General features: G+C 46.1%; 1 protein-coding gene across 3 annotated transcripts in view; it reads left to right on the top strand.

Annotated features, from left to right (window-relative positions):
• ACSL1 (acyl-CoA synthetase long chain family member 1) overlaps window positions 1-14991 on the top strand; it is a 63314-nt gene extending 48323 nt beyond the window's left edge. Inside the window, exons 8-22 of one of the 3 annotated variants that reach the window (XM_032869897.1) lie at window positions 92-124; window positions 305-356; window positions 875-948; window positions 3328-3405; window positions 3475-3552; window positions 5097-5231; window positions 6564-6698; window positions 7653-7748; window positions 8410-8482; window positions 10160-10248; window positions 11235-11351; window positions 12489-12632; window positions 13931-14032; window positions 14140-14211; window positions 14574-14991. In XM_032869897.1, the coding sequence (XP_032725788.1) occupies window positions 92-124; window positions 305-356; window positions 875-948; window positions 3328-3405; window positions 3475-3552; window positions 5097-5231; window positions 6564-6698; window positions 7653-7748; window positions 8410-8482; window positions 10160-10248; window positions 11235-11351; window positions 12489-12632; window positions 13931-14032; window positions 14140-14211; window positions 14574-14714 (1419 nt within the window). In that variant the 3' untranslated portion in view covers window positions 14715-14991. The remainder of the gene's footprint in view (window positions 1-91; window positions 125-304; window positions 357-874; window positions 949-3327; window positions 3406-3474; window positions 3553-5096; window positions 5232-6563; window positions 6699-7652; window positions 7749-8409; window positions 8483-10159; window positions 10249-11234; window positions 11352-12488; window positions 12633-13930; window positions 14033-14139; window positions 14212-14573) is intronic. The other 2 variants (XM_032869899.1, XM_032869898.1) reach the window with 2 other exon arrangements.
• Window positions 14992-20176: the final 5185 nt, after the last annotated feature.

Below are 20176 nucleotides of genomic sequence, written 5' to 3'. Positions count from 1 at the left end.
GGTTGGCTTGAAGTGATTGGATGTCACCTTCTTCTTTACTTTTAGAAAATGTTCCCATTTAGGATTTTTTTTTTTTTCTCTTCTCATTTAGGACCTGGGAAGAGCCAACAGACAGAGGCCCAAGGTAAGTTCATCCTGTCAGCCCTCTGCTTCAGCTCTTCCAATATCTAGTTGTCTCTGAGACTAGTACAGATCTTGGGGGTTAGCTTATGGCTTATAGTTTTCTTTTCGGTTCTGACTTACACCACCTTGGTTGTGTGTGGTTTCTTTTTGTTTTTTGTTTTTGTTTTTAAATGTCCTGTAGCCTCCAGCACCTGAAGATCTTGCAGTCATTTGTTTCACCAGTGGAACTACAGGTAAGTTTTGAAATGCAGTCGCTTCTGAGTGGTGTCTGGAGGTGTGTCCCCCATACCCTCCCCCTTACTTGGATGGCGGGTGACGTGGGACTTAGTTGAGGTACAGATGGTCCGAAAGCACATAGGGGACATAGGGGTTCGAGCATTCTTCCCCGTCACTGTATCTGACCTTGGAATCTGAGTGTGCTGTGCACTTCCTCAGATGTTTATGGGAGCGGACGGTAGATTCCCCTATTTCCTGGGACAAACCAACATTTGATTTCCAGAAATAAAATTCCTGCATTTTCTTACATGCCTTCTAAAAGTCACCCGTGTTAGTAAAGGTTGTTCATGATAAGAAGTTTCACATAAAGGATGGCAGATTTTTCCAGAATGTAAGGTCATTTTGCATTTGGCTCTCCTGGGTGCACCTAATGCTAGAGGCATAACCCAATTACATAGGGTTCTGGGCTTCCTTAATTTCGTTCACTTTTGGATGGACTTTCTTTAACTTTGTTTTGCTCCTGTGTGTTCCTCAGGCAACCCCAAAGGAGCACTGATCACTCATGGAAATATAGTGAGCGATTGTTCAGCTTTTGTGAAAGTCACCGAGGTAAACTTTGGGGGTATCATCATCTTCCTTCATGTTCCTTGGTTGGCATGAGGCCTCAAGAATGAGAGCGGGAAAGGCCAGCCCCACTGTGTTAGGCCCCTGCTGTGCTGGAGGCATAGTTAAGAGCTGAGCATTATTATAGTCTAAGGTCACCCGCCCTCAAATCATTTTCATTGTGGACCTCATCCCCCAAGTCCTGTGTGTGACCGTAAAGCTAAGTTGACAGACAGAAGTTATTACAACTTTTATAGGGTACAACTTTATTTGGATACTGCCCTATAACTGTTTCTGGGACAGAACCAAGAAGAAATGACTCTCTTGTGCCCTTGTCCACCTACTATTCCAGTGCGGGGAAAATAATTTAAGTGGACAAATGAAATCTTAATGGGATGCAGAAGGTTTTTTAATTATTGTTCCTTATTGCAATTGACTTCACTTCCATTTTATGAGAAAGATTAAAGCCTTGACCTTTAGTTGGTTTCCTGTCATCTTAAAGTTTGCCTGCACCCCCCCACCCCAGCCCCGGTGTGTCCTAGTCCTCTGGGTGGCCATAACAAAATCCCACAGGCTGAGGGCCTTAAACGACAGATATTTATTTTCTCAAAGTGCAGGAGGCTGGAAGTCCATGATCAAAGTATCAGCAAATTCGGTTGCTGGTGAGGGCTCTCTTCCTGGCCTGTAGGTAGCCACCTCCAGAATTGTGTCTTCACCTGCCCTTTCCTCTGTGTGCACATGGAGAATGAGGGAGAGGTTTCTGCTGTTTCTTCCTCTGCTTGCAAGGACACCCGCCCTGTTGGATCAGGTCCCCCACCCCATGACCTCATTTCACCTGAATTACCTCCCCAAGGGCTCCATCCCCAAATCCAGTCACATGGGGGATTAGGACTTTAACATGAATTTGGGCAGAGGGGATGATACAATTCGGTCCAAGCACCAAGGATATATTTCAAACTTGAGTTTTAAAAGTCCTTGTCAAACAGTATAATGCCTTTCCCTCATAACAGTGTCTGGGAGGGTTCTTCTGTGAGCCCTAATTTTTATGACCGGAGCCCCCATGCTTAATGGTTTTGGGGAATACATGTCTTTGGTGGCTACGGAAGGCCTAGCTCCCTCCTGCTTACACCCACACTTTCTTAGTCCCAAATACCTATTTTGGGGGCATATATTTCATAAACAGAATTCAACATTTAGCACCTCACCTAAGTAGAATTTTAATTTCCCAACTAGCCTTCGAAGAAAATTTAAGATACACTCCTGGCTCACTGAGGCAAATGATTACAAACTTGGTTTAAAATTAATGATACGATCAAGGGCATTCTCAACTTTGTAAAACTTCTAACCTTGCTAATGCACATTTTCTTTTGAGTACCAAATCAAAAATTGAAAAGTATAAAAATTATAGAATCTGACTTCTCATTATATAAGCACTTACCTCCTGAGATGAACTAGTTGGGATGCAGACCACACTGGAATAAAATTAATCTAAGTTTGTGGCAGGATCAGGCTACTGAGTTTGCTCCACACTGGTGGGGGTTGGGCACGGCCTGGAAGCGGTTGCATAGGCACCTGACTGGCATGGTGGCAGGTGCTGGAGGTCCTTTCTTACTTTGGCCAGAATTCCTGACACATGAATAACATGAATATTCCCCGTAAAACCCTCATTATGCCTGGTTCTAAGTAAAGACCATTCTTAGCCCTGCGATGGAAACCAGATGTCCAGCTTAGCCTCGATGCAGACCTCTATCACAAATCAGCATTTTATAGGAGACCGGGCCAGAGGAGAGCTCTTGCACTAAACAAATCGATATAGTGTTCATGGGGTGTAAAGCAGGCCACTCAGGTAAAGATCTTGATCAAACTAAAATACTCAAAATGCATTTATACTATAAATTAAAAGAGCTTGGAAATCAGTTTCTCTTATCATCCCTCCTCCTATCCCTTTATAACATAAAATGCTATTTTATGTTGGAATAGATCATCTATTCCCACAACATAATATGCTATGTTATGTTGGAATGGACCTTTTATTTCTTACTTATGGTGGAATTGAGTTTGCTGGGCAGTGGGGTACAGTAACTTTGGAATACTAAATGATTAAAGCACGTGATCCCTTAATATCCCAATTTGGGCAAAATTTTCCCGGTTTGGGCTAAAATCCTGAGTGGGTTTCCTTTATCATGAGGAATGACCTCCACTCATATTGAATATGAAGTTATTAAAGCATTGCCTTTTCATTTTCATCCTTCTGTGAGAATTAATGGCAGGTTGTAAGTGAAAGCTGCTTTCTCCTTAGCGTTAAGGTATCATGTGTTTTGAAATAAAAATGGGAAATTACTGGGAATCTTGACGCTTCTCTGCTTGCCGGTGTCTTTCTTACAGAATACAGTCAATCCTTCCCCAGATGATACTTTGATATCTTTCTTGCCTCTCGCCCATATGTTTGAAAGAGTTGTAGAGGTAGGCCTTGTTTTGTTCTTCTGCACGCGCTTGCTTGTTTGTGTTCTGCTAAGTTGTTGTGTTTTCCAGAAAGTACTTGCCTTGAATGCCAGTGACATACACATTTCGTTTTTACCACTTGCACACATGTATGAGCAACTGATGCAGGTAAGTTTTCAGGGCAGAGTGTCATTCCCAGAGAGAATTGTTTGCAAGGCCCCCTTTTAGAAATGGTGCTAATTACTTAAAAGAGTATAAATGTTGGGGAGAGGGGGAGCGGTCTGAGTACGTGAACTTTAATCATTCATTTTAAAATTCGAAGCTCAGGCTTCTGCAGGAGATGCACCTAGGCATGATTCCAGAAAGATTAACTGTCAAAGTAGAATTTTTATGAATGCCATCCTGCAAAGCTTCATGAAGCCTCTGCCTCTGTAAAAAGCTGCTGGTTTTCCTTGGGGTTGTTCATAATGTGCAAGTCAGCTTAAGATTCATTTTTTTCACCAATATTCCAAGTGCCCTTGGAAAAGTAGGATGATCTTTAGCTGACCTTAGCCTCGCCTCCCTTTGTATGACTGTGTGATGACAACCATCTCTTTAACTTCTCCAACAATTTTGGATCCTGTACTTTAGGAAAAAGCAGTGGGCACCATCCATTCATTTAACAAATATTTATTGAGCTCTGGCTGTATGCCAGGCACTGTGCTGAGTGTCAGTGACTGAGACTAACCGAGAGGTGACTAAGAGCGAGTGGCCCTTTGATCGGCTGCTGGCCCTTAGGGTGCACTAACCCTAAAGGACTAAGGGTCATGAGATCCCATCTTGGGTCTGTTACCTCTCCTCCTGCACACCTCAGGAGATCTTGTGAGTTTCCAAAGCTATCTCAGACGGTTTGATAATGGCCCATATATACCTAATTGCAGTTTGGGATGTGTGCCTGGGAGGCAGGCCATCGAGGACAAAAGCCTTCCTCGCCCAGCTTGAATTTTTAAACCTGAACCAGGCTGGGCGTACCTTTCTAGTGGTTTCTGCTTTCAAGCCTGAGACCATTTGTACTTCCATGGTGTCATCTTTTGAATCTCTCTCTCTCTTTAAAATTTAAAACAGCCAAACTGTGGGTCAAGTGCATACGGCTTGCCAGTGCGGTTTGCATCGGGTGGGAACATACCCATGGAGTAGATCATAGCTGAACGTTAAGCCACTCTGCTCTTTGACACCCTAGTGTCTCAGCTGCAACATAGTCAGTGGCTTTTCAGACTTTTTTTGTGAGATTCAGATTTTTAAAAATGAGACTTTAATACGCTTGGCAAGTAGCCAAGTTTGCAAGTTGCTCTGTTGTTTGGAGAACAAATTAGGCCTAAATTTTCTAGGCAAGTGAAATACTGGGATTACTTAACACCCTGTCATTCACTCACCAGCTATTTATCCTAGAGCTGAAATAGCAGAAACTCCATGATCATCCTAAAAACAATGTAGTCTGTTCTCTTACCAGCTCCTTTATCTTCAGGGTGATCAAGAGAAAGACCACACTTTGATGTTGTGTAATGACCAGGGAAGTCAAGAATGTTTTTTGAAAAGTGACCAACATGTAGGAACTTCGTGGTTTCTGGACACTGGTCCGAAATGCTAAAACAGAAGCCTTGTGTGTCTGTGTGTATGTTGTGTGGTCCCTGCTTTGATGAAGACATGGGCGTTATTTTTGTTTCCTGCTCTAGTGTGTAATGCTGTGTCATGGAGCTAAAATAGGATTTTTCCAAGGAGATATCAGGCTGCTTATGGATGACCTCAAGGCACTTCAACCCACAATCTTTCCTGTGGTCCCCAGACTGCTGAACCGGATGTTTGACCGAGTAAGTTCCAAGGAGCAGCAAAGTGGGGACAGAGCACTGGACAGGGAGTCCGAGACTCTGGTTCGAATTGGGCCAGCCGGATACCTTATGTACACTTGGTCTCGCAGAAGTGTGGTTTATCCATCAGTAAAACCAGAATGCATTTATATCATAGAACCATTGGTGAGGATTAGAAGAGAAAACACATGAACATACTTTGTAAACCGGAAGGCCCAATACAGGTGGAAGGTGGGAGATCATATTATTTGTACCATAAACACTTTAGAGCCTCTATTTTCTCTTCTGCACTATGGACTGTTACCTCCTCCTCCTGCTGTCTAGCTCATAAAGTTGCCAGTTGCATCACATGAGAACTATAACTATGAAATTGTTCTAGAAATTGTAACGTTCATACGCACATAACATTACTTACTTAGCCACACAGAAAGAAGTGACAAACCAAGCCAGGGATGGAGAGGCGGCCAGCCCCTTGGGGCAGGGAGGTCACTGTGGCACGGACCACCCATCCTGGGTGAGACCAGTGTGTGGCATGAGCAATCTTCAAGGTCAATTTGGATGGGGTAGTTTTCATGTTCTTTATTGTAAGGCAGGGCTTCTGTGATCTATGAGAACCTTGGGTGTTTTTTCTTAATGGTCCTTTAAAAACAGCTTGACTGAGATATATAATTCACATTCCATATAATTCACCCATTTAAAGTATAAAATTCAAAGGTTTTGGGTACATCCACAGAGTTCTGCAACCATCACCATAGCCCATTTTTATCACTTCAGAAAGAAACCCTGCGTCTGTCCTGTGGCTGACCTCTACCTCCTTCCACTCCCAGGCAAATGCATCTGATTTTTGAATCTATAGATTTCTCTATTCCAGACTTTCATATGAATGGAATCACGTAAGGTGTTCTTCCGTGATGGGTATCTTTCATGAGGTTCATCTATGTGGTGGCCCGGGACTCTACTTCATCCCTTTTAATGGCCAAGTAATATCCCACAGTGTGGCTACAACACATTTTATTTCTCCTTTCACGTATCGGTGGGCATGTGGGTTGTTGTCACTTTTTGGCCATTATGTATAATGATGCAAAGAACATTTTCATTTCTCTTGGTCACTTACCTAGGAGCAGAATTGCTGGGTCCCATAGTACTTCTGGGTTTAACTATTTAAGGAGCTACTGGTCTATTCTCCAGAGCAACCATGCCATATTACATTCCCTGCCCCCCAGCAGAGGCTGAGGGCTCCAGTTTCTCCACATCTTCACCAACACTTGTTATTATCTGACTTTTCGATTCTAGCCATCCCCATCATTTTGTAACTCTTTTTCCTTGACCCGTCAGATTTTTGGGCAGGCAAACACCACGCTGAAACGGTGGCTGCTGGACTTCGCCTCCAAGAGGAAAGAAGCAGAGCTCCGCAGTGGCATCATTAGAAACAACAGCTTGTGGGACAGACTGATCTTCCACAAGATACAGGTGACACATTCACAGCTCTTGTCTGCCGGGGGAAACTCACTTGGCCTTTGGAGTGTCTGTGAGGGCTCTTTCTTAAAGCGCAGTATGAAGCTGAGGGAGAAGGGCACGTTTTTAGTAAACCAGGCACATTTCTAAAAATTAAGGACAAAGCCAGTACTTAAACCTCAGTATCCCATGCAAACCTGAACAACATGGTAACATGGAGAGGCAGAAAAGGAATCAGGGCATTGGAGCCTTCCTAATTTTTTTTATTTTTTATTTTTTATTTTTTTTTAAGCTAAAAGTCAATTAGCCAATATAGAGTATATCACTAGTTTCAGATGTAGTGTTCAGTGATTTGTCGGTGTAATTAAAAAAAAAAGATTTATTTATTTGAGAGAAAGAGAGAAGGAGTGCAGGGGCAGAGGGAGAGGGAGAGAGAGAATCTCAAGCAGACTCTCTGCTGAGCACAGAGCCTGACGTGGGGCTCCATCTCACAACCCCGAGCTCATGACCGGAGTCGAAATCAAGAGTTAGGCGCTTAACTGGCGGAACCACACAGATGCACTGAGCCTTTGCTATTTTTTATTTTGCTTTCCTTTTCTGCAACAAGTATGTTACGATTGATGTCATTTTATAGGCACGTGTGATTAAGAATATGGAATAATGATACTATGTCCTGCAAAATGCCCCAGATGTGGTGGTTACCTCCAAGCCCACCACAGTCTCGTTCTAATTCCTTCAAAATACCTGCAGGTAGAGGGGTTGGCTAGTGTTGAGAGAGAAGGGTGTAGCCTCAGGGGGCAACCAGCTACGGCCAGGCCTTCCTCTTTCAAACACCTGAGAGTTCTCTGTGCGGCCTGCAGAGAAGGAGCTGGTGGATCCGGGGACTGGGTTTCCAGAAGGGGTCTTTGAGGAACCCACCCACGTGCAGCTATTGGCCCCTTACTGTCTCCCCTCTCCTTGCCTTGCAAGTCGAGCCTGGGAGGAAAAGTCAGGCTGATGATCACAGGAGCCGCGCCCGTGTCCGCCACTGTGCTGACGTTTCTGAGAGCCGCGCTCGGCTGTCAGGTGAGGTGGGCGTCCCTTCTGCTCCTTGTCTCTGGCTTTTGCCAGCCCAGGTTTCTCCTCTCCACAAAGGCATTCTTATAAGCAGGTGTCTTATTTTGTTTTGGAAGGGCACGTTATTCCCAGGTTGCTTGGAGACAGGAGTGTCTCTGTCTTGTCCCCTGGGCAGGAGGTTATGTGTCTGTGGCCACCACAGACTGGGGGAAGTACCGGCCAGGAAACTAGCCTTTCACCAGGCCTGAGGGGATGGGGATGGGTTGCAAGTGAGGAGCTAACCTGCAAACCCTGGGGAGAACCTGCCTTGAAGGGCGCGGGGAGGCAGCAGGGACCGGGTGACTAACAGGATAGGTGTGGGGCACAGCCATGAGCAGACAGAGCGAGTGCCTTCCTGGGCAGGTCATGTGCAGTGTGACCTGTCAGGCCATGTCAGTGTCCCCCTCTCCTGTCTGCAGGAGGGCAAGTAGAAGATGACTGTGGACAGCGGCCAGGGTTTCGGGTTGCGGGGGAGATCTTTGGGTGCCGTCGTAGTCGTTCTGAACAGATTTTAAAAAGAGACATGTTGCCATGCTTAGCCATCACTCAGGAATGAGAAGAACGTCCTGATTTGTGCCCTTGCAGAACAGTGTGACTGTCCTCTTTACTAACGTTTCATCTCTTGGTCCAGTTTTATGAAGGCTATGGACAGACCGAGTGCACCGCCGGCTGCTGCCTGACTGTGCCTGGGGACTGGACAGCAGGTACGAGCTGTGGGACATTCCTTATGGGAATCTCGTTATTCCGATGGGAATTCTTGGAATTGGGTTTGTCCTTGGTCCCTTGAACTACGGAAGTTCTGTGTCTCGGGTGATCAAGCCTTGGGGCAAATGGCCTTGTAATTCAGGGATCCTCATGGAAAAGGGCTGCTGTGGCAGAGCGCCTGTGCTTGGAGGACCAGCAGGAAGGTGGGTGGTGGTAGAGATTCACCTAAAATCTGAAGCTGACGCTGAGGGATGAAAGCCCTTTGCACCGGGTTCAGAACATTTGGCCTCACAGAGCTTTCCGGGAATGGATTTGGGTCAAATTATTGGCTGGTAAATTTGACTCAAGTTTACACTGGGCGCTGGGCTGGGAGTTGAGCCCACAGAGAGAAGGAAAGATGTCATTTCTCCTGAAAGGCATAAGGAGAGGCAGAAACAGAAATTACCCAGTGGAGCAGTTGTCCTTGAGCACATCGGTGGTTTCATCCCAGGAGCGTCCTTGGGGCCCAAGTCCTGCTCCCTCTGACAGGAAGTGATTGTTGGTGGAAAAGCACATAAACAGTGTATAGGAACTTACCCAGCCAGAATCCCACCCCAGGTCTGACCAGTGGTACATTCTACGCTCTGGTAGGCAAACGCCGCTGACGTATTTGCTGTAGCATAAATGTGAGCACTGTCTGGGAACTTGGATTCTCATGTCCAGACTGTAAGAGCACAATTCTGCTGGGACTCGTACTGACGGTCTCTGAACCTTCTTCGTGGTTTAATTCTTAACCACTGGTTCCTTACCAGACTAGAGAATCTCGAACAGTGATCTCTTTACACAGACATTATTAAAACATAGAAGGAATTATTTGTGTTGCTCTTAAAACCTATCTCATTTCTATTGTTTGTTTGGAAAAAGACAACCCAATCCTAGCAACTTCTGGCAGGAGAGTTGAGGTAACTGTGAGAATGAGATTTTTTTTTTTTTTTAAGGTTTTACTTATTTATTTGAGAGAGAGAGAGAAAGAGATAGTGAGAGAGAGCATGAGCGAGGAGGAGAGGGAGGAGCAGGGAGCCAGATGTGGGGCTCCATCCCAGGACCCCAGGATCATGGCCTGAGCCGAAGGCAGACGCCCAACTGACTGAGCCCCCCAACCCCCTCCCCACCATCCTATCTTAATAAACTTAAATCTAAAACGTCTTCCCCTATACTTAAGGAAGTGAAGACCATCTTGGTCAGAACGAGGTGACGTCGAGAGAGTAATCCAGTTGCCAAAGCTGTGTGTTTTCTCTTCTTAGAGGAAGTAGGGAGTAGGGAAGTCTGAGTGAGGGAGACGGGGCAAACAGTGAGCACAGGCCATCAGATCATAGGAACCTGGTAAAGGTTTTGGAACGCTTGCTTCCAGGAATTTGTAGAAACCCTCAGTCCACAGCCTGAGTACTTATACTCTGAAAAAATAATTTGGGGCCTCAAACTGGGGAAAGGTCCTAAGAGACTTTTGAATGTTTGTCTCAATTCTGGAAATACACTGTCTGTGCTCACTTACCGGGGGAGACGGGCTGTCGTCGCTGCAGACAGACATTTACACCAGCTGTTCTCCTCCTGAGCAGGCCTGTTGGCCATAAAAGTCATTTGGCTTAAGGGTAGTAGGAGTCCTCCTGGGAATGATCATTCTTTTATTTTCCACGCAGGCCATGTTGGCGCTCCAATGCCTTGCAACCTTGTAAAACTCGTGGACGTGGAAGAGATGAACTACTTGGCTTCCAAGGGCGAGGGCGAGGTGAGTGGTACCCCCCTCGCACCCACACTGCCATCCCCCTGATGGTCCGGCCGCTTGCCGGCAGCGTCACATAAAGCCACCGAGCTTGACGTTCTTGGCGATCCTGGATCAAACAGGCTTCTCTTTGAAGGTACCCTTATGTGGGAGGGGACCATGCACGTCTCTTCCGCCAGACACCGCAGGGACTTGGGCTCAAGACCGTGCAAAGGCTCCTGTGCCCGAAGGCCTGGAGCACAGTTCCTGACAACTCATGGCCCTGGAGACCTATTAGTGAGCCACTGGCTAGTGGAAAGAAAGCTGATGACTTCAGAGTGATTTCCTCCTCTCTGGGGCTTTGAGCCGGAACCTCAGGCAGTCATCAGCCCTACAGCTGGACTGCGACTGATGTCGTTAGGGTAAGGGGACCAGAGGCATTGGATGAACCTCCGGGGTCCCAGTGTGGTTCCCTGCTAGCTCCCTCTGGATCGTGGAATTCAGGGCTTCCCACTAAAGGTTGAGATACGCAACACACACACACACACACACACACACACACACACACACACACTTTCTCCATAGAATCCCCCCCCGCCCCCGTAAATGCTCTTTACAGATCACCTTTGTCCCCCACAGTTCTATCGAGACGTCATTGACATACATGCTGTATGCATCGAAAGGAAACGGCATAATGATTTGACGTCCATCTATGGTGGAGTGATTACTCCCCACAATAAGTCTCCTTCATATTCCATTATCTCACAGAGTTACAAGGAAAACAGAAAAAAAAAAAAAAAAAAAATTTTTTTTTTTTTTTTTTTTTGGTCTTATGTTGAGAACTCTGAAGATCTCATCTCTTAGCTGTTAAATACAGTCACAAGTCTGTGTGGGCGGAGGTCATTGGGCTGTACATTCAGTCTCCGATGCCTACCTGAGTCCTAACTGGAACTTTCGGCCCCCACCCTCCACTTCCCGCCAACCACCCCCGCTCCCGATCTTTCTCTCTTCAGGTGTGTGTGAAAGGGCCAAATGTATTTAAAGGCTACTTGAAGGACCCAGCAAAAACAGCAGAAGTTCTGGACAAAGACGGCTGGTTACACACGGGGGACATTGGAAAGTGGCTTCCCGTAAGCTCTCCCTTCCCCCGTTCGCAGATACTTTTCTTCTGCCCATTGCTGTTGTGCGACCTCACTTTCCCCTTCCCTGCGGAGGCGGGTAGCGGGGAGGCTCTTCCATCTCCTGCCGGGAACAGCTTTATACTCATAGCGTGTCTGGGTAGGGTTTTCACTTGAAATGTAGGGAGTATGTTTGGTTTTGATGTGTGACATCAATTCTGATGGCTGCTTCCCATTCAAAATCCAGAGAGAACGGTGTATGGCTTTCTCTGTATCAGTGCTGGGCCTCCACGTGAAGGCCTTAGTTCCAGAAGGTTACAGGGTACGTTGTGGTTGACGGCCAGGAAGGAGGTGTGGTGGGCAAGAAGTTGCGAGCGTGTGTGTTTCTTAGGCTTGCCCTCCCCTTAAAAATAGGTAGGTGTCCCACGGGTTAGGCCAACGCCTTTGAATGTAGTCTCAGAATTATTACTGTAGACAAATGCCGGGGTCCATCAGAGGAGGGAAAAGAGCCTAAAAGAAACCACAGCCGTGGGTTTGACCAGTTTGGCTGGCCGGGACCAATTCAGACTTGCTTCTTCTAAGTTGTCCCCGTGTTGAACTGCTATTACTGAAATGGCTTAGGCCAGTTTTATCATTGCATGATTTTATCATTGCATTGTCCCATTCTTGTAGATTTAAGGGTGCATGAGACTCCCGGAAATGTTTAGGGATTTGAAAAATGCTCCTCTTCCCCACCCAGCTAATTCAGACTTCAGAATACCAAGGTGTTCCGAAATACATTAAGTCCCTTCTTTCAAGTTCAAGAGGGATTAAGCGTCAGTCCAGTTCTGGCTTGGGCTCTAATGAACACATTTCATCATCGCCTTGACCTCAGTCTGCTTCTTGGGGACGTGGTACAGGACCAATGTGCCAGAACCAGAGAAACTTCCCTGCAGCCGACTTTTGGAACCACAGGAAGGCCCCTGGGGGTGGGTTTTGACCACCAGAGGGGACACGGTGGCATTTGGCACGTCTGGTGCAGGGGTTGTATCCGTCCCACAGTCCCAGCGTGGGCCTGATGGACCTGCCCCAGGGCCCAGGAGTGAGCCCCCCGTGCCCCTCCCACCCACCCTCTCACAGCACCTCCCCTCCCCACCCTCTCATACACAGAATGGTACCTTGAAGATCATCGACAGGAAAAAGCACATATTCAAACTGGCACAGGGAGAATACATAGCACCTGAGAAGATCGAGAACATCTACGTGCGGAGTGAGCCTGTCGCTCAGGTGTTTGTCCACGGAGAAAGCTTGCAGGTACGCACGTTTGGGGCTGTGAGCTGAGTCGCATGGGCGTGACCGGGGCCTCAAACTCTGGGCTTTTGCAGGGCAATGGAAAGTTTGCAGTGAGGACTGAATTGCCTTTCTCGTGTGACGTGCTGGAACATTATCGGGGTTTGCTGCTTGGCATTTCTCGTCCAGAAAAATTTTTCTCTTTAAATCCCATATTTTTATTTCACCTAGAGTGTTCTGGCATACCAAGGGCAGCTGGATAAGGATACTAGGGGGTGGGTAAAATATGCTTCTAAATTTAAACTATGAAAGGAGATATTGATGGGTTGATTATAAGGAAGTTTAGAATTTTCAACATATTAAACCCATCGTATTTGTGCTGTGTCTCCAAAGTCGTGTGTGTGAGCAGTGTGGGTTGTGAGCCGGTAAATGCCGGTAAATACGTACAGTTGGAAACCAAGGTCAGTACCATAGCGGAGCGTCTCATTGCCAAAACGTCAAGTAGGTGGTGTCAGGGAAGAGAAAAGGGCCTGGTCCCCTGAAAGCTAATCTTTTTACAAATCTTGAGACTTTTAAATACTTGTTGAAGAATATTATCTTATAAGGAACGCACCTGTTTTTCTTTGAGAGTATACCTGTTTTTCTTTGACCTAGAATCTTTTTTTTTTTAAGATTTTATTCATCTGACAGAGAGAGAGTGCAAGAAGGGGGAGCAGCAGGCAGAGGGAGAGGGAGAAGCAGGCTCCCCACTGAGCAGGGAGCCCGATGCAGGACTCGATCCCATGACCTGAGCTGAAGGCAGACGCTTAACCAACTGAGCCACCCAGGCATCTCCCTTTAACGTATAATCTTAATATACCGTCAACTTTTATGTAGTTTTATTGTTACTAAATTGTAAAAAATGTGGCATTGGAGACCTAAAAAAATGAATCTGTATAAATTTTTTTCTCTCCTTTTTAAAGCGGTTACTTGATGTCTGTGGTCTCACTGCTTATTTGACCCTGTTTTATTAAACTGTATACATGCACACACACGCGCGCACGTGCATGCGCACAGAAGTAAAAAATTAGGGTTTCGTTAGATTTTGATTCCCAGGGGTCCTTTTTAAGATATTTAATTGAAAAATTCCTGATGCCATCTGTATTTTAGAGCTGGGAGCTCTTAACCTGGGCGCAGTAGACTCCTGGGGCTGATAATATGTTCTGAAGGGAGGGTCTGTAACTTCTGTCAGATTCTTCCAGATCTCATGCAAAATGACAAAGAATTGCTATTTCAGAACATCTGGATCAAGCCACCTAATAACTCACTTGTCTGTGTTAAAGGCATTTCTCATAGCAATTGTGGTACCAGATGTTGAGACATTATGTCCCTGGGCCCGAAAGAAAGGATTCGAAGGTTCCTTTGAAGAACTGTGCAGGAACAAGGTAAGGCTCGGGAGTGTGTGGTTGGCCTCCTTGGACCTTGGCTTGGCACAGGACGTGCCTTCAGAGACCACCAACACAGCAAACCTGTCGTTTTCTCACCTTCCTAGGACGTCAAAAAAGCCATCCTGGAGGACATGGTGAGGCTTGGGAAGGATTCTGGCCTGAAGCCATTTGAACAGGTAAGATTGGCATCACGGAGCCTGCACCCCTAAAAACCCATGTCTGACCTGAGGATTTTGTATGAATGGGTATGGAGCTCAAGAGGACCTAAAGAAACCCACGAGGAGTGACAAAGGACGAGCTTTGGCCCGGGGAGGGATTTCTATAACCGAGGGCAGGCATGCTCTTTTCCTAGAGGTCAGGATCCAAGCCCAAGGCCTGTCCTGGGAGCAGCTCCTGCCCTGTGTTTGAGTGAGCCACTGGCCTGAGACCCAGGAGGGACTGGATGGCCACAGGGTCTCCATCCCTTCCGACCAACGGGCTTTAAGGCCCGGGTTCCATCGGCCCTAGGTTTTGCTTTAATGGCCTCATTTATTTGCAGGTCAAAGGCATTAGTCTTCACCCTGAATTATTTTCCATCGACAACGGCCTCCTGACCCCAACGATGAAGGCGAAACGGCCCGAGCTTCGGAATTATTTTAGGTCACAGATAGATGAACTTTATTCCACCATCAAAGTTTAATGCGAGGACGAAGCCACCCACCTCCGCCGTCTCCTGGAGCTGCTGGCCTTCACGGCGGTAATCTTGACTAGAGCACACATAGGAAAGGGAGCGCCCATGTTTGACTTGTGCATTCGGGGTTCTCGTCATAGGAACATTAGAGGAAATGGAACACTGCCTTACAGTCACCTCCTGTTGCAGACCGTGTTTATGGTGATACACAATTTCCTAAATGAGCCTTAAAATTGTCAAGGGGAAACTATCCGTGGGCTAAGTTATTTGAAACTTCCTCGGTATTTTAAAAAAAAAAAAAAAAAAAAAAAGGACCGGTGAAAACTTCTGTCTCCCTGTTTTTCTAACTAAGGGGTTAGGACTTTGCTATTTCCGAGATGTCTGCTACTTGCTGCAAATCCTGCGGGTGTTCTGCTGCTCTGCAAAGTACAGTGCACTGGAGGGAAGCTGTCCCTTAAAAGCAAGGACTGTCCCAGCTGGAGGACGTCACAAGTGGACCAGAGATTCTTTCTTAATCCCTGCCTCCTCCCCTTCCCCGCCTCACACGCACTCCGACCGGGTCTCAGGGCAGCCGGGCTTCTCCACGGTCCCTCTTGTCCCGGAGGAGCAGAAGGTTTCCGGTGAAGGAGAGAACAGATCCCGCTCAGGCTGGCACAGACGCGGGTCTCAGATGAACGGCTGCTCACCTGAGCAAACGGCTTCCGGTGCCCACAGAGCAGAATGTTCTCAGACCCTCTTCTCCAGACCCAATTCCCTCCCCGCTCAGCGATCCCTTCCCAGGGGTTATTAAAAAATCTGCCTTAGACTCTGCAGTGAAGACAAGCATTTCAAGAAGGAAATAATGACCTGGATCGACCATGCTCAACTGTGACGCCTAGTGAACCGTCCCCCTTTATCTCCGCCGAAACAGTCATTCTTTGTGATGGCTGACGGATTTTTAATGTGGTTTTCATATCAAAAGATTGTGTTGTGATGAAGTGGCTTTTTCCCACCCCCAGATCAATTCTCAGGCAGGGCATGTCTTTAAGCCTATTAAGGGAGGAGGTGCGCTTGGGCACTTAGCGAAGTGGACAGTGAGAACGAATGGTCTTACAGTGCTACCTGATTTTTATGAAATGTGTTCGACAAGCCAAAATTCTAGGGTGTAGAAATCTGGAAAACTCATTTTCTGGGATTCACTTCTCAAGGGATTTTTTTGTTTTGTTTTGTTCTTTTTAAAGTTAATTTGGAAGTTAGCTGCATTTCACTTTACTGCAAGTCTTTGCCACGTGTGACCGAATGAAGTTGTCATGTACACACTGAAAGCAGCTGGTTTGGGGTTTGTGAGAGTCTGTGTATTACCCAAGCACGACAGGGCTGGCACTGAAGGATTGTCACCGTAGTAACACTATTGGGTAGCCTAACTTCATCCGTGTGTTCTTAATTGCACAAAAAGTCAGTAATTTGTCACCTTGGGGTTTTGAATGTTTGCTTTAAGTGTTGGCTATTTCTATGTTTTATAAACCAAAACAGAATTTCCAAAAAACAATGAAGGAAACCAAAATAAATATTTCTGCATTTCAAGCGAGTGAAAGCTTCTCTTTTCCTGTCAGGGCTCGGGCTTGGGTGCACGCAGGCACCGAGCGGAAAGGACCCTGGGCCACAGACCCGTCCTCCCGCGGCTTCCCTGACACCCCCATAGGGTGACCCGGGACCTCAGGGTTCTCTGGCAACTGCCCTGCTACGTTGCACGGAAGAAAACCATGGTGTGCATAATACGGATATTCTTGGAAATGCAAATTCTTTGCTGGGAAGCTCTGTTTCCGGAGACATTGGCTGTAGTTGGTGGTTCTATGGGGGATTTAATTCTGTGTATTTTAGTAGTTCTCTTACTAAGCACTGTTCTAGAAGATGTCTCAATTGCAGCAGCCAACCTGTTCTCTTTCCTTTTCCTCTGGTGTCCACGCTACGCTATCATCGTCAAGATTTCCTCTTCTGTAGGTGTTCGGCAGTCAGCCCCGGTTCCTTAGGTAGTCTGAGGTGTTGAAATCTGCCTCCCTCCCCTAAATCTCCTGTTTGGTGTGGAGATGTTCGTTTTTTTTCCTCTAAAACTTAAGGCCTGTTCACATATCTCTGGTGAGCCATTCTGCCTTTCATTTGAGTCTCCCCTTTCTCTCCCTCTTCCCCTGAGCTGAGGGAAGTGTGACATCTTCCCACTGGGCAGGACCTTTCTTTTCCCTCCCTTAGCGCCCAACACAGCCTGCAAACCAGTAGGCGTTCATTTAATCTCCTGTGAACAAATGCTTGCAATTTTGAACAAAGCTTCTCCTGGGATGAGGTTGAGGTTCATGCTGGGTTTTATCCTTTTTTAAAAAAAAAAAGTGGTAAAACACACATAACATGTATCATCTTAGTTACTTTTTTAAAGATTTTATTTGTTGATTTGAGAGAGAGAGCATGAGTGAGGGGCAGGGGGCAGACGGAGAGGAAGAAGCAGATTCCCTGCTGAGCAGGGATCCCGGTGCGGGACCCGATCGCGGGACCCTGATATCATGACTCAAGCCAAAGGCAGATGCTTAATTGACAGAGCCACCCAGGCGCCCCTCATCTTAATTAATTTTTAAGAACCCAGTTTGGAGGCATTAAGTGCATCCGTGTTGATGTCCAACCATCAGCCCCTTCTGTCCACAGAACACTTTATCCTGTGAATGGGAAACTCTGCTCATTAACCACTAACTTCCATTCCCTGCCCCCCCAGCCCCTGGCAACCACTGTTATCCTCACTGTCTCTGTGCATTCCCCTGCAGGTAAATCCTACAGTGTGTCTGTCTTTGGGACTGGTTAACTCCCTTATCGTACTACCCTCCGTGTCCATCCATGGTTTAGCACGGGTCAGAATTTCCTTCCTTTCTATTTTATTTCATTTTTGTTTATTTTTTATTATGATAGTAAATTTTATTTAGTGCCAGGGCAATTTATTGTGCCAAGATCATATTTCCTTCATGACAAATTCAAAGCAGTAACCTCTGGCCTCTTTGAAGGACCATAGATACTCTTTGTTACACTCTTACTAATTCCCTTTGATCTTTTATTACGTTCAGTTAGCCACTGTGCAGTACATCGTTAGTGTTTGAGGTAGTGTTCAACGATTCATTAGTTGCATGTAACACCCAGTGCTCATCACATTACCTGTCCTCCATGGACCTGGTTTCTTTCTTTTTTAAGGCTCAGTAGTAGTCCGTGGTAGGCACAGCCCACATTCTCTGTATCTCTTCCTTTGGTGATGGGCATTCGAGTGGTTCATACCCTTTAGCTATTGAGAATAATGCTATTGAGATTAATACTATTAATACTGTTAATTAATACTATTGTATTAATACTATTGGTAATAGTATAATATTCACTAATTACTAATATACTAATAAAGACTAGTAATAATAGTATAATAATCACTAATTACTAATATACTAATAAAGACTACTAATTACTAATACTAATAATTAATACTATTAATAGTAATTACTATTAATTCTATTGAGATTAATAATAGCTATTGAGAATAACTGAGCATGGGCGTCCAGATACCTGTTTTAGTTCCTGCTTTCAATTCTTTTGGGTGTGTACCTGGAAATGGAATTGCTGGGTCATATATATGGTCATTCTATGCTTCATTTGTTGAGGAATTGCCATCCTGTTGGCCCCAGTGGCTGCACCACTTGACATCCTCACGAGCATAGTACCAGGGTTCCGATTCCTCCACATCCTGTCTATAAACGTCCTCTCTGGTTGGTTTCTGCGTTTGTGATAATACAAATCCTAATGGGTGTGAAGTGTTATCTCATGGTGGTTTTGCTTGGCATTTCTGTAATGATTAGTAAGGGCGAACATCCTTTCCTGGCCTTACTGGTCATCTCTATATCTTCTTTAGAGAAGTGTCTCTTCAAGCCCTTTGCCTATTTTTACAAATTGGGTTGATTGTGCATTTCATGGAGCTCTAGGAGTTCTTTATATATTCTAGATACTAATCCCCAAACATTGTCTTTCAATTCTTAACTTCCGTGGTGCACTGTTTGGGGTCCGAGCCCTGTTCAACAGCAATACAGTGGCACTCTTCCTACTAATCAGAGCCCAGTGGTCTGTGTCTCAAACCCAGCTGGAACAGAAGACGATGGCTGCCTTGGAATGAAACAATCTTCTCTTCTGTCCAGACCTCCTGTGTGCTAAGCTTGTCTTCGGGACAGCCAGGGAGCAGGTGTCTCCCCACTGACAAGGGGCGAGGAGGCGTGAGTAGGGTATTGCTTAAACCCCAGGGGTCTGTCTCTCTGCCCTCAGAGCACCTCCTGTCCCACCCTGCAGCGCTCCCCCTGGTGACACACCCCCATTCTAGATCTAAACTCAGAAAGGCTGTTTGTTGTCAAGTATATTTAGCATTTGGTAAATATTTTTGCCCCCCATTTCTTCGATTTCTTGGAAAAAGAAAAAACTAAAATGCATCCGATGTTCCCACATGCCAGACGCTATTCTTAGCATTTTACCCAGATGACCCACTTTACGTTACAACGGTTGGAGCCAAATGCTGCCGCTGTCCCTGTTTTACAATGGGGAAATCTAGGCACACAGGGGACGTGATCAGTGTCACACACCAAGCAGAATGGAAGCTGGAGCTGAGCTTCCAACCTCATGCTGTGGATGTTTCTTCTTGTCCACTTTCGGCCGTGAACTTCTGACCAAACACGTTGGTAGGTGATTTCTCGGCCCTGCCCGTTTTGTGTGCAAGCGCCAGTACGAATGGCTTTGCTTCCTATCCTACCATCGCTCTTTGTCATAGCAGGGCCTGATACCACTCCCTGGAGTTTTGTTCTGGTTTTATGGCTAATCCAAAATTAAATCTGGTTGCTCTTTTTGACGTTGGTAACCCCAGATCTGTCAAGGACTCAAAATCTGGTAGAACGAGTGCTCTGTTTTAGAGGAGAATGTGTGTGAGGCTGTGTTGCAGGCATATAGCTGATCCATGAGATCCCTCAGAAGTTCTAGAAATCCTCACTGATGGGGTCATAGCAGCTGCGGGTCGTACTAGGAAGTACTGTGTGCTACACTCCTGTACAATGCTGTTTCATTCCTAACTTATGTCTCCATACAGGACTCTAGGGACCCGTTAGGGGTGAGTCCACAATTACCATCAGCTGTGCACCAGGCATGGTTCTGTGCAGTGGGATCACAGCAGCGAAAGCAGCAGACTAGACCCTTGCCTGAAACAGGCTCACCTTGTAACACAGATAGAGGGACGGACCATCCACAAAACAATCGAATGAGTTCAGATTGTGATGGGCGCTCAGAGAAGAACTGAGAGTGTATTGGGGAGGGAACCACAGGGCCTGGTTTAAGTGTTGGGGTCAAAGAAGGTCCCTTAGAGAAGGTGACACTTATGGTGATGACATGAAGAATGAGGAAGGGGAACTGCCCTTGCAGGGTTTGGGGAAAGAGTGCCCAAA

The sequence above is a fragment of the Lontra canadensis genome, unplaced genomic scaffold, assembly GCF_010015895.1.
Source record: "Lontra canadensis isolate GAN:19392208 unplaced genomic scaffold, GSC_riverotter_1.0 scaffold39, whole genome shotgun sequence".
NCBI lineage: Eukaryota > Metazoa > Chordata > Mammalia > Carnivora > Mustelidae > Lontra > Lontra canadensis.
The sequence above is the reverse complement of the archived record's forward strand: the minus strand, read 5'-3'. Positions and strand labels throughout refer to the sequence as shown.